We start from the raw sequence: 13,189 nt of genomic DNA on the forward strand, positions 1-13,189 counted from the left end.
CCTCAGAATCTGTCTGCCTTTGCCTCGATTTAAATTCACCAAAATCGCGTTAGACCAGCTGCGCCAAAAATTAGACATCTTTTCACAGGCATAAGGTTAGACTGACCTTCTTCCACCAAATTGTCTCTCCACTGGGCACATCTCAAATTGCACAACCTCACAGTGCCGAAACACTGAGCTGGGTATAAAACGGTCAGGTATGGTAAAATTAAAAATATACTTAAATAATGATTCAAATAAAATATACTGCAAATAAAAGTAAAAAAAAAAAAAAGCCAAAATAAATGTTTCAAGACATTTGAAATGTCATACAATAGTGGAAGGCAGTAGAGGAAAAAACGTCTAGTTCTACTAGTGTGAAAAGTATTACTAGTGAGGACAAAGAGCAGACTAGTACATGGACGATTCAGCGCACTAGCGGGCAGTGTTGGGAAAGTTCATTTTCTACGCGAACGAGTTCAAAATTCAGTTCACCGTTGAAAAAAATGAACTAGTTCAATTCATAGTTCATAATTAAAAATTTTGCACTAAGTTCACCGTTCCAAAAATTAACTAGTTCATAGTTCTTTTTTTTTTCAGTGTTGCTGACAGGCTATTACCCTCAAAATACTGGCGTTTCATTTCCTCATTGTTGCCACCCATTCAGTCCACACTAGTAGCCAGCTGCAGCATTCACCCTACAATCTCAGAAGACTGAAAAAAAACTTGTTGCTTGAATAGTCTTTTTTAAAATGAGGAATTAAAACAAAAACAGGACTTTTGTTCTTAATGGGCAAACAAAAAGCATTACAGGAACGATGGTAAAAGGACATTGATAACTTTGCATTCCTTGCAGCTCTGGCTGACTGTATTGACAAAATATTTTATCTCATCTATTCTTATATTACAAAACAAAATAAATTCCATATTGTGACAGTGTGATCGCACAGTATTTTAATACAAATAATAATTTTTCTAGTAATAAATCTTTACAATGATGTACTGCATTAAAAAAACAACGAAAGAACACATTTGCTCTCATTTCTGCATTGTCCCCGAACGCATCTCACGTACACAGGCTGCTGACATGCCTGCCGAATGTAAACGTGAATGGCGGTTACAAAATATGGCTTTCATCCCCGACATATGAAGGCTCATATATAATGTGTCCAGACGGGTTTGTCCTGGAAGTCCCGAGCAAAACCTGGCAATCTTGAACGAGAATGACCTTTCGTTCGAAAACCTTTCTTTGACGCCAGAATGAGCGAGGTCTCAATAATGTTCAGGCAGAATTGAACTAAGTTCAGTTCACGTTTGCCAAAAATATAAACCAGTTCATGAACCGTCGTTCATAGACTCGTTCAGGTAAAACACTGCTAATAGCATATCAAATAAATGCTCAAGCAGCTGCCATACAAACAACCTTTCACATTCTCTCCTATGAGTAATTTACACTCTTCAAATAACCTAAGAAGCATGCACAGCACACTACATACTGTACTATAATTGTACCACCATATTTGTAATAGGCTTAAGTTGTGTTTAACCAGTGTTAATCTAGTCACATGCGTTGTAAAAATAGGCCAAAAGCTTGTCAGACATGACAAGTTAATGCTAAATCCGTGTCTTCTTGGCCTATTTAATACTTCAAGACAGAAATCAAGACACACTGTGCTCAGGTGTGGTCACCATGTGCACCAACAAGCTGGCGGAAGACAATTGATTCATTTATGAATCCCGAATGAACATTTATAAGGTCTTGTTATGTAATGCATATCCATCTCACTGCTTCATGCTGCCATCTTTTATTGTTCCATCATGGTTCCTGGCTCCCTAGTGTAATGGAGCAGACTGTTCACCCTTGGTGTTTTTACTGTGAGCTGTTCTTTTGTAAATCATATAAGCAGTGATATCAGTGACTGAAATGCCGCATGCCACTCTCTTCTCAACATATCCCTTGCATTTTGTCCAGCTTTGAAAAGAGAGATACTATATGCTCTATATGTGTTATGATGTAAGTCTTATTAGTGTGATACAGCAGAATGGAGGTACTATTAATGTGAACACTCCAGATTTCCTGATAGGATACAATTTTTGTCTGCTGTCTATACTGCTTTTGTGCATTACACTAAATAGCTATAACAAATAAGACTTTGAATAAGGAGAAAACCTTGACAAACCATTTAAAGATGCTGGCCTGTAAATTGTGTTTTCTGTTTCTGTTTTCTTTTCTTTTTTTTAACTTAGACAGCCCCCCCCCCTTTTGTTTTTTTCAAATTTCCTGCTCTTTTTTATTACAAAGGGACCAGTGTAGCTGCAAGCCCCGTACTGCAGATATTACTCCCTTTCCATGTTGCAGGGTGGACTGATTTATGAGGTGCACTACAGCAGGTATCCCGTGGCAACCTTCTGTTTGCACAGGAAGTAGGACGTTCGTTTTCATTTGTCACCAAACAGCTCAAACAGCTCGTTTTCATTTGTCACCAAATATACAGGCTTGGAGAATGGTTTTGAAAGGGAGCACTGTGAAATGTATGGAGTGGTTAATATTTGCAATGACTGATGCTGAGGAGAAAAACAATGTGGGCTTGGGATTGAAAAGCTGTAGGTTGTTCTTCTTCACGCAACCTTCCACATTACTGTCAACACTTGGTCAACATCGATCCGCATATTGGCTGTATTGATTATTCTTTGCCGCTTACACACAATGCAATGCAGCTGTAATGTGATTTGTGTTGACTGGCATTTGTGTTGACTCAAAGGCTGTAGATTTGGAATTCCACCAAGATTATCATGGTAGCATATCATGAGGAGCCTCAATTTTAAAATGATCTAATGATTCATTCTGGGCATGTGTGTTTAGCTCTTTAGTTTATTCCGACACCAGAAGTTGAAGGTAGAGAATGAAGTTTTCAAACTGCTAGCAAGATTTGAATGTAGCCTCACTTGACTCCCGTCACCCCCGCGTCTTTTCCCAAAGAAATGCCCCCAGCTCACTAACTCGCATGGACGGCATGGAGTATTGCCAAACATGAAATGTTACTGGTTTGATGTTGTATATTTTGGAATGTACAATCAATTAAAAATATAAGAGAGGTGATTAACTTACCTGATGATCCAGTGAGAACGCTGATGCTTTCCCAAGCCCAGCCAGATGCAGCCATCCGCAAATAGGCCACCACCGTTTTATACTGTATGTTTACCCTTGACGTCGAGAGCGGTCCAATTTCTTCTTTTTAACCTTTGTTGCGAACCGGAGTTAAATCATCCAACCAAAAAACTACAATAGTCTTCTTTTGTGAGAGTCTGCTTTGTGTTGCGAGGCTGCATGGGCAAATGATTGACACACTATTCCGTCACGCCTCCTGTCTCTACAGTCTCTGATTGCGTATTCTTGGCGCGCCCTGACAACAATAATTAAAATTAAATTAGAGGCATAAAATGTGACCAGAGAGGGATGATATTTCAAACGATCCTTTTAATAATATCCGACTGTCAGGTCATACAGTATTTGGAAAAAAAAGTTGTCTTTATTTTTAAAATCTACGAACTCTACCTTTAAGTGAAGTAAGCTGACTCACATTCAAAGCAACATTAAGGAAAGATTGAGTGACAATGTTAAAACGTGAGATGCCTAAGTCTCATCAGCAATGGGTATTTCCTTCACATAATTTAGGAACGAGTGTTTGATTATAAACTGTGTTAATGTCTTTTCACTTTTATATGGCAGTTAAGAATGTGAAAATGTTAGCATTGCCTGTACATTTCATAATTTTGGGATTTCCCCCCCAAATCCGTACAAATTGTTGGATTGCATTCAACCTTAGAATGTCCACGTTACTATCAACCCCTTACCAACACCCTTTCATCCATTGGATTATTCTTTGCAGGAAACAGACAATGGTTTTACCACGTGATTTAGTAAGCCAAGTTTATCGTTGAATTTCATTGATTTTCAAGTGTCTGCACTCTGCATGTTTATTCCAGACCGAGCCTGAGTTGATTGAAGAGACAAACGTCGACCATTTAATGGATCAGAGGGGCTTCGTGTACGGCCGCGGTCTGAAAGGCCAGTCACAGGCGTCCACGCTGAGCTCACAGCCATCCATTGATGAAGTGCGGCAGCAGATGCACCTGCTCCTGGAGGAGGCATTCAGCCTGGCCTCGGGGGGGCACTCCACATCCGGGAGGCACTCCCACCACCGCCGCCCCCCTCCTGATCAATACAGCGCCGCTCCAGCTTCACTTCCCTATGCAGATGTGGTGACCAGTGCTCCGGGCACTATAAGCTGCAGTCGCGGAGGACTGCAGTGGAGCCCGTCTTATGGAGCAGACGTGTATCAGTGCAGTTTACCCAAACCAGTAAGCATGATCAGATAATGTAGTCTCTCTAAAGCAAAGGTGTCCAAACTGCGGCCCGAGGGCCATTTGAGTTCCACTTTAGCGGCCCACAGCATATGCTAAAGTTAACAATTGACACAACCTGTTTGCCTGCATTGCATTACTTACTTTCTACACTGGGTGACAAGGCAGGAGAAGTAAAGGGATGAATCTGTTCTCGTGGGATACAGGACTAAAATGTCCTGGAAAATCCTTACTTTATCATCTAGCTTTTTTTTTTTTTTTTTTGAATAAATATACAGTTCTGCCTTGAGATACGAGTCACCCAAATAACAGGTTTTTGAGATATGAGCTTGTCTCTTTGCCGATGTTTTGCTTTGCGAGTAAAAATTTCAGATATGAGCGCTGTACGGTGGCAGTGAAGTCAGCTTCATAAAAAGCAGCAGTTTGGCGGACAGTGAGCAATTCTTCAAAAGAAGAGGCTTCAAGGCAAGCTATATATTGCCTCTCCCAGTGGTAGTTTACTGTCAAATTAAACCTAAAACAAAGAGAATTACACATTCTGTATTAAAACACACACACACACACATAGCTTTACCTTAGTAAAGTCCGTTTAGCTAAATTCTAACAAACAATGCAAAACCCCATTGACGGGCTAACGAATAGCATCAGTGTTGCGGTGTTATAACCCTATAAACATGCAACACATCTGTCTATCTGATAGTATAAAAACGCTCACAGGCATGTATTCTTTATCCTCTGCAAAGAACTACCAATATTACTAAAGCTTACTGAGAAGCTGTGACTGTCCCCATGTGTACCTGTACTGTATGTCTGTATTGGGCAAAGATTATTTTAGACACAAGTGTTTTGAGTTACGACATTTGTCACGGAAAGAATTGAGCTTGCATTTCAAGAAATCACTGTTTAGAATATACGGGTATATAAAAACATGCTTTTTTACATTTGCATATCTTCACCAAGACGGATGGATTGATTTTTGTGTGTTAATGTGAAGATTGTCAAAGTGGCCCTTGCATCCTTTAATTTTTCAGTAAACAGCCCTTGTAAAAACAAGTTTGGACACCTATGCTCTGAATAATCATGTTTATGTGAACTTAAACACTTGTCATTATCTCTTGCAGGCCTTTCACTTCACCCAGCTGCCTGATATGGCAATTAGCTCTCCTCCTCCTTTACCACCTCGCACTGGACCACCTCCTGGCACCTCCTTAAGACGGTAATGCTCATTAGGTTTCACTCCGACGTACACGATTCTCTTTCACATCCAATTTCAAGAGATTTGATATTCTCTAGATAATGTACTGGGACCAGTGTGATTTCAGGCCATGTATACATTTTAATATTGAACTAGTGCATTGAGGTATGGCAAGAATGTTAATGAGCTAATAGCTCATCCACATGGAGTGTGTCTGCCCTCTAGTGGCGACTGCTTAGTATAATTCTACATTTATGCCACTGCCATCCCGCTCAGTTCCATCTCTGACCTGGGGCCCAAGGGAAGGAGCTCTCAGACATCTGTCACTGAAATGCAGAGTCCACATGACAACAACCCATATGGGCCAAGCTCCAGGGCGGCACTTCCATCCATCACTATAGAGCAGCCTGTGTCCAACTACTCAGGTGAGTGGACAGCGAGCCAAGGTGACATTTTAAAAGTAAGCCATGACATGTAAGTCTCACTCCATGTTTCCCCCTCTCTCGTACTCTCTTCAGGAAACCCAATAACAGCCGTCTATTCCATCCCAGCCAGCAGGCCGGGCTACTCGGACTATTACGTCTCCGCCTCGCCCACCTCCTACCACAGTCCCTCTTGGATGTCCTATCCTCCTGAACCGGAAGATGTGCCGCATCAGTGGGCAGACTCTGTAAGGAATGCTTGAATTAACACTGTGACTAACAACATCAGAACAGACAAAACATGATAGAAATACAGTGGTGCCGTGAAATCTGAGTAAAATTCTTTCTGTCACCACGCTCGTAACGCAAAACACTCAAACAACCTTTTCCCATTGAAATGAATGGAAATGCCATTCATCCATTAAAACATACAGTACTGACATAATTAAATAGAATGAAAAATAATAAACAGTTTTTGTCACACTGCCTTAAATGAATGGCCATTGTGCTGTTCCTTCCGGTATGCCTGTATTGGTCACTTGGGGGCAGTATAAGACGGACAGATACAGTATATGGTTCAATCGAGACTCGCAGTGCATCAGTACGGCACTAATATTTGTCATTCTTCACAGAGGATAAAGAATATATGAGAGTACTGTTGTCTTTCTACATGTGTTGCTGCACCATTTCTGTTCAATCATTTGTTTGAAGGGTAATCACACTGCAACATAGCTGCTAATTTGCATTAGCATTGAGCTAGCAGACTGAAAGGCTAAGCCATGTGGTTCGTTGTTTTATGCTTAGTTTGACAGTAAACTCTAACTGGGAGTGGCAATAAACAGCTTGAAGCCTCTTTTTTGAACAATTGCTCAATATTTGCGAAATTGCAATTTATTGTGAAGTGAGTAGAGTTTACTGCCACCATATAGGGCTGCGCTTGCAAGTCAAAGCAAAAAATCAGCCGAACAATGGCTCGTAACTTGAAAAACTCAGTCATATCTGAAGGCACCAGTTTTTGTTCTCCCCGCCATCTCTCATGATTAGACCTTACTCTACAAATGGACAAATTCTATTTGAAATTAGCTTTTTCCAAATGATTATTTGTCTATGTCAAAAGAACTAACTAACTAACTAACAAATAGTTATCATAACATTTTGTGCTTGGTTGAGGTAATACGCTTTTGTGTGTTTTAACTACTGTATAAACACATTTTGGCTTTGTATTTTGTTATTGACAATGCTGAATTTATGTGGTTTTTTTCATCTTCTTTTTAAAATTGTTTTTTTTTAATCTTGGCCCTTTTTTCCAGCTTCCTTTGCCGGGTTATGTCGAGGCTTTTCCCCATCCTCGCTACCCACAGGGGAGCCCCTCCTTACTCCCCCTACAGTACACTCAGGCTCTGGACCAACAGCCTGCCACCCAGAGCACAGCATCCCAGAAAAGCTTGCAGCAGGTGGGGAAGGATACGGACAGCATTCCCCTGAGCAACCTCTCAACTTCTGCACTTGTACACGCTATAAGGCAAGAGGTGGCCAAGCTGGCAAAGAAGCAGAGTGACATGTTTGATTTCTAGTATGGATCCCACCCCTTTGTCTCCAGGAGTTAATGTCACATTGATCCACAACAGACTAATGAAAGCGGAAATCTTTCAGACTGATTTTTGATGTTTGTACTGTAAAATGACCAGATCTTATTAACCCATTGACTGATTTATTTTCTTACACCAGTCAGCTGCTCGCATAAAGCAACAGAACATTTGTAGTTTTTTTTTGGAGAGGAAAACCCCACCTCCTGCAATTGATATTCGAAGTGACTGCACACGTCATTGTAGATATGTCAATAGTACGACCATACTGTATGGGTAGGAGAATGTGCTTATATGAAAGGATGTGAACAGTCAAACTAACCATTGTTTTTACCAAAAGTACCAAACACTTCCTGACAGCCTGGCCGTGGACCGCAGTGTATAGAAGCATGGAAAATTATGTTTTATCCCATTTGATGGCGTCAAGCAGATTTGGTGGCAACGCTGTTGGCCCTTTTTAAACATCACCATATCATGACCAACCGCCTCATCAAACTCAACAATTCCAATATGTTTAAATTAGTCATCACGATAGAACCACCATTAAACCGTTGCTGAGAAAGACAAACAAACAAACGAACCAAAAAAAAAAAAAACATGAAACCACGACACGCATTTAGCGATTCATCTGAGTGGAAGAGACAGTCATACTTTGGGATAAAAGCCTTCACGGGTAATGCTCAACTCAATTGTTACTGCAGAATTGCTGTCTGGGGATTGTGACTTGGGACTGAGTGCCAATAAGTGCATGGAAGTTTATAGCAGGGATGCTGCATAAACATCCTGGTGCTAGCGATTGCCTCCTAGCAATTTAATATTGCTAATAACATGCAGGGCTATATAAAGCAATGATGTTAGAAGAACGCGTCGAGTTGTGAGAAGTGATTTGACTAAAATGTATAATTCACAGCTCCATTTATGATTTTCGCCCACATAAAAAATGGTTTGTACTTATACATTTTGCTTAGGAAAATATTCATTGAAGTAGTTGCTTGAATCCCAAAATTACTTCTACTGATAAACCATAGCAGCACTTAATATTTAAACTGTACAACATACAGTCAAGTCATACTTGTGTACATCAGCAGTGGACACAGGCTCATGGTGGAAATACAGGGATATGATAATGAAAGGTTTTTAGATGGTCATTGACTGAGCTAACATGAACATGAGAAAAAACACTCTAAAATCAATGTATTTTTGACTTCCATGACTGACTTCCTAATTTCCAATTAATCTGCTCATTGATTGGAGAGTGAGACAGAGTGAAAGAACTAATAGCCTACATGATCAAACTTAAATAAAAGTGTTTTTTTTGTTAATTATCAGAAGAACAGACTTGGCTGTCTTTGCCTTTCTCCTGCAAATGTCCTTTTCCACAATTCATAACTGGATTTTCCTCAGCCAGGTGAGAAAGCTTGCCAACTTCCATTGAGGGGAAAAAAAAGAATTGTGTGACACAATTTGTAACAATACTGATGTGATTTTCTTTGCACACGCTTCTCTAACTCGCTCCAGTCCAAGGGCTTACACCAGATGATAGTGAAAGGAAAATTAAATACATCACAGTGTTTATCCGCTTTTTGTCGAATTATTGCATTTTCTCCCTCATGTGGAAAGAATGAAGTGTATGTGTTTGAAAAAAAAAAACCCCAGAAACATCACCATCTTTGAGTTAAGTCAGAAAAATTCTCGGACTGGTGTTCTATGCCCACTTTGTTTAAGATCATCAAACAAATAAATATCAGACAATAACCCAAGACAACTTACATTTTTAAATCTTAATTTTATTTATTAAGAAAACAAATATTTAGTTACATTACACATTCATTTATCTTAAACATGAAAGAGGGGAAACTATACAAGAAAAAAAACATTTGAGAAGGGGCCAAATACTTGTTCACGGTACTGTAACTGAGACCTTACTGTACAGTGGAAATAAAAAGTCCCTGTTCAAATGTCAGGTTTTTGTGCAGAATTAGACCAAGATAAATCATTTTAAAAGTTTTCCCACCTCTAATGTAACCTATAACCTGTACAACTTAATTGAATTACAAGAAAATCTAGGGGAATCGTAGGGGAAGTAAAAATATACAACTGAAATAATATAGTTGCACAATTGTGCCCACCCGCTTGGAACTGGGATGTTGATGTGTTTAGAATTAACACATTCAAACTCATGGTAAATGAAGTCAGTACACACCTGCCACCATTTAGTGTCTCTGATTAATCCCAAATAAAGTTCAGTTGTTCTAGTAGGCTTTTCATTATGTTTTTGTTTTTGTTTTTGTTTTTAGCTTTCTAGCAGAGGCCTGAAGGTAGGTATGGTGTTCTTTTGCTGATGAGCAGTCTTGTGTTTGCATTGAACACACATTTTGAAATTATGGCCAAAAAGTTCATTATTTTTAGGTTTCATTGCACTATAACACAAGTGGGAGATTGTTACGGTTCGTTGAGTCTTGGAACTTTTCTGACACACCTGGGCTTTAATTCTAACTTTGTGGGAACAATTTGTTGGAGGCTTTTTTATTACTGGGTACATAAATCACACTCCAATAATGCATGTTTAATGAGTTTGGTGTGAAAAAACCCTGACTTCACACCCATCCAAAATGGCGTGAATTAGAGCTGTGAATGTGACTCAGTGTTGTCAAATTATTTTGCTATGTAACATTGTCAATATAAGATTCAAAATAACGCTGCTCAGATTTCAACTACAGTGTTAAGTGCAGTTAATAATTTAAAATTTATTCAGTATCATATATTATGAGATCGCAGCATGAAAGTAGTTAGCATGCCTGCCTCACAGTTCTGAGTTTCCGGGTTCGAATCTCATCTCCTGCCCTTCTGTGGGGAGTTTATATGTTCTCGCTTTGCTCGCATGACTCTTTTCCAGGTACTCCAGCCTACTTCCAAATCCTCAAAATATGCATGTCGGTTAAATAAAAACTTCTAAATTGTCCGTAGGTGTAACACTGTGAATGGTTGTTTTTCAGTAGGCCTGACTATGTGCCCTGCGATTAGCTGGCGACCAGTCCAGGGTGTATCCTACCTCTGGGTTAGGCTCAAACTCACCTGTGACCCTAATAAGCACTAGCGCGACAGAAAATGTTTCAGTAATGCTACATTTAAGCATAAATCATAGTTTACTTGAACACTCATTACTCACGACGTCCTGAAACTGTTGTGTTGTTTTTCTGTGTATTGTTAACGTTTACTCACCAATTCTGCAGGTCAGAATGGTGGGCGGTGAACATGTAGTACACCATCTTCCCACTAGGGTTCAGCATTGCAATATACAATCCAATGCCAGCATGAATAGTGTGCTTATCAACAGTCACAGAAATTAGTGTGTCGAATTAGGTAATTTGAGAGTAACTTGCAATGTATTTTGTCTGCTGAAGTATGTAAGATGTGAGTATTCTTAGTGTCACTACATGCGAATTGAGAATGCATGTAGCACAGTTAAATCTTCTTCTCCTTCAACTCTTTTTATGGGTGTAGTGTGTTGTAGTTAAATCACAGGGGTGGTCACGAAAGTACAAAATGTCCATTTCTCAGTCTTTCTAAAAGCTGTATCAAAGACATCACCTTTTAAATTACGCTAATACTACGGTTAACATTTTATGTTGCAAATAATCCAAACCGAATGAGTACTGTGTATGATCAAATCGTGGCCTCCACTTTAATTTGGCGCTGCACCTTAATAAATCACTGGGTGCTTTGTCCATTAAAACAAATACATGCCTCTCTTCAAATGGAAGCCTCAGGAAAAAAAAGAGGTGCAATTAAATAGCTTTAATTACTTTACCAGAGTTTTTCTTGGCTCAAATTGAGGCAGAAGTGGTACCATTCTGATCATTTGTATCCACATGTATTTTATAGTTCTTTAACATCCATCCATCCATCCATTTTCTGAGCCGCTTCTCCTCACTAGGGTCGCGGGCGTGCTGGAGCCTATCCCAGCTGTCATCGGGCAGAAGGCGGGGTACACCCTGAACTGGTTGCCAGCCAATCGCAGGGCACATCGAAACAAACAACCATTCGCACTCACAGTCATGCCTACGGGCGATTTAGAGTCTCCAATTCATGCATGTTTTTGGGATGTGGGAGGAAACCGGAGTGCCCGGAGAAAACCCACGCAGGCACGGGGAGAACATGCAAACTCCACACAGGCGGGGCCGGGGATTGAACCCAGGTCCTCAGAACTGTGAGGCTGACGCTCTAACCAGTCGGCCACCGTGCCGCCAGTTCTTTAACATGTTATTTCTTTTAAATAATATATTATTGTAACATACACAATGAAAATACAGGAACCCCGTTCGAGATTATGTAAAGATGTACAACTAACAATCCGTGTAATGAATAACAAATTTTACATTCAAACATTCAGAATAAGCACAGCCATTCATAGATTTTGTGGTGTGGCCACTTTTGCTCGAGACATTTGTATATTATTTTGAAGCAGCCTTCCAGATCTCTGTGTTCCCCGTTCATCTGTGTAACTATGGCATGCAGTAGTCCATCCATCCATCCATTTCCTTAACCGCTTATTCTCACTAGGGTCGTGGGCGTGCTGGAGCCTATCCCAGCTATCTTCGGGCGGGAGGCAGGGTACACCCTGAACCGGTCGCCAGCCAATTGCAGGGCACATAGAAACAAACATTCGCACTCACATTCACACCTACGGGCAATTTAGAGTCGCCAATCAACCTACCACGCATGTTTTTGGGATGTGGGAGGAAACCGGAGTACCCGGACAAAACCCACCCAGGTACGGGGAGAACATGCAAACTCCACACAGGCAGGGCCGGGATTTGAACCCAGGTCCCTACAACTGTGAGGCGGATGTGCTAACCAGTCTTACACCGTGCCGGCATGTGCAGTAGTGTTACCCCTAAAAGGCAAATACACTAAAAGCATTAAAAACAACCATGAGTTTTTTTGTGACATGCCAGGTGTTTTTTGGTACCTTCGTCAATGCACTCTTTTTTTTTTTTTTTTTTTTTTTTTTTTTGTGTGTGTGTGTGTACGAAAAGTATGAGTTTGGTAAGCCACTGCGGACAAAACCCACTGTGCTCCATAAATTGCAGTGAATTTAGTGTCAATTGCAGTGAATTTAATGTCACTTTTTCCACAGTTATTAATGTTGGTTTTGTGCTAATATAACGTTACTCCTTCTCAATTAAATCCCCAGCTTTGAAAAATACTCACCACAAACACAAGGTGTAAGAGTCCAAAACTTTTCTCCACCTGATATATCAGATAACCTTGGTTAAAAAAGAATTACATTTTTTTTTTACTGTTTCAAAATCCATGAAATCCTATGACACATTTGCAATATAGGAAAGAAAATCCATCTACTACTTACTTGTTCTTCGACAATTTAAGGCGCAACGTCCAAATGTTTGCAGCGTAAGTGCAGCCCACCTCAATTGAAGTTAAAAATAACACAAAACGAGTGAAACGCTGGTTAGATAATAACATTTTTATGATTTCAGAGCTTTATGATTTGCAGGCAGTCCGAAACTAGAATTAAAATTGTATATGCAAGAAAATACATGATTACCACATCCTAATTTGATTACCATTTCCACCATTGGTGTTTAGGTCGGGTGCCCATAGCTGCATGAGCTAAGAAA

General features: G+C 40.1%; 1 protein-coding gene across 4 annotated transcripts in view; it reads left to right on the forward strand.

Annotated features, from left to right (window-relative positions):
- Positions 1-9,803, forward strand: part of kiaa1549lb (KIAA1549-like b) — a 63,796-nt gene extending 53,993 nt beyond the window's left edge. For all 4 annotated transcript variants that reach the window (XM_061766041.1, XM_061766042.1, XM_061766044.1 and 1 more), the window contains 5 exons: positions 3,967-4,341; positions 5,466-5,560; positions 5,816-5,964; positions 6,058-6,209; positions 7,272-9,803. In XM_061766041.1, the coding sequence (XP_061622025.1) occupies positions 3,967-4,341; positions 5,466-5,560; positions 5,816-5,964; positions 6,058-6,209; positions 7,272-7,535 (1,035 nt within the window). In that variant the 3' untranslated portion in view covers positions 7,536-9,803. The remainder of the gene's footprint in view (positions 1-3,966; positions 4,342-5,465; positions 5,561-5,815; positions 5,965-6,057; positions 6,210-7,271) is intronic.
- Positions 9,804-13,189: the final 3,386 nt, after the last annotated feature.

This window comes from Phyllopteryx taeniolatus, chromosome 2, assembly GCF_024500385.1.
Source record: "Phyllopteryx taeniolatus isolate TA_2022b chromosome 2, UOR_Ptae_1.2, whole genome shotgun sequence".
Taxonomy (NCBI): Eukaryota; Metazoa; Chordata; class Actinopteri; order Syngnathiformes; family Syngnathidae; genus Phyllopteryx; species Phyllopteryx taeniolatus.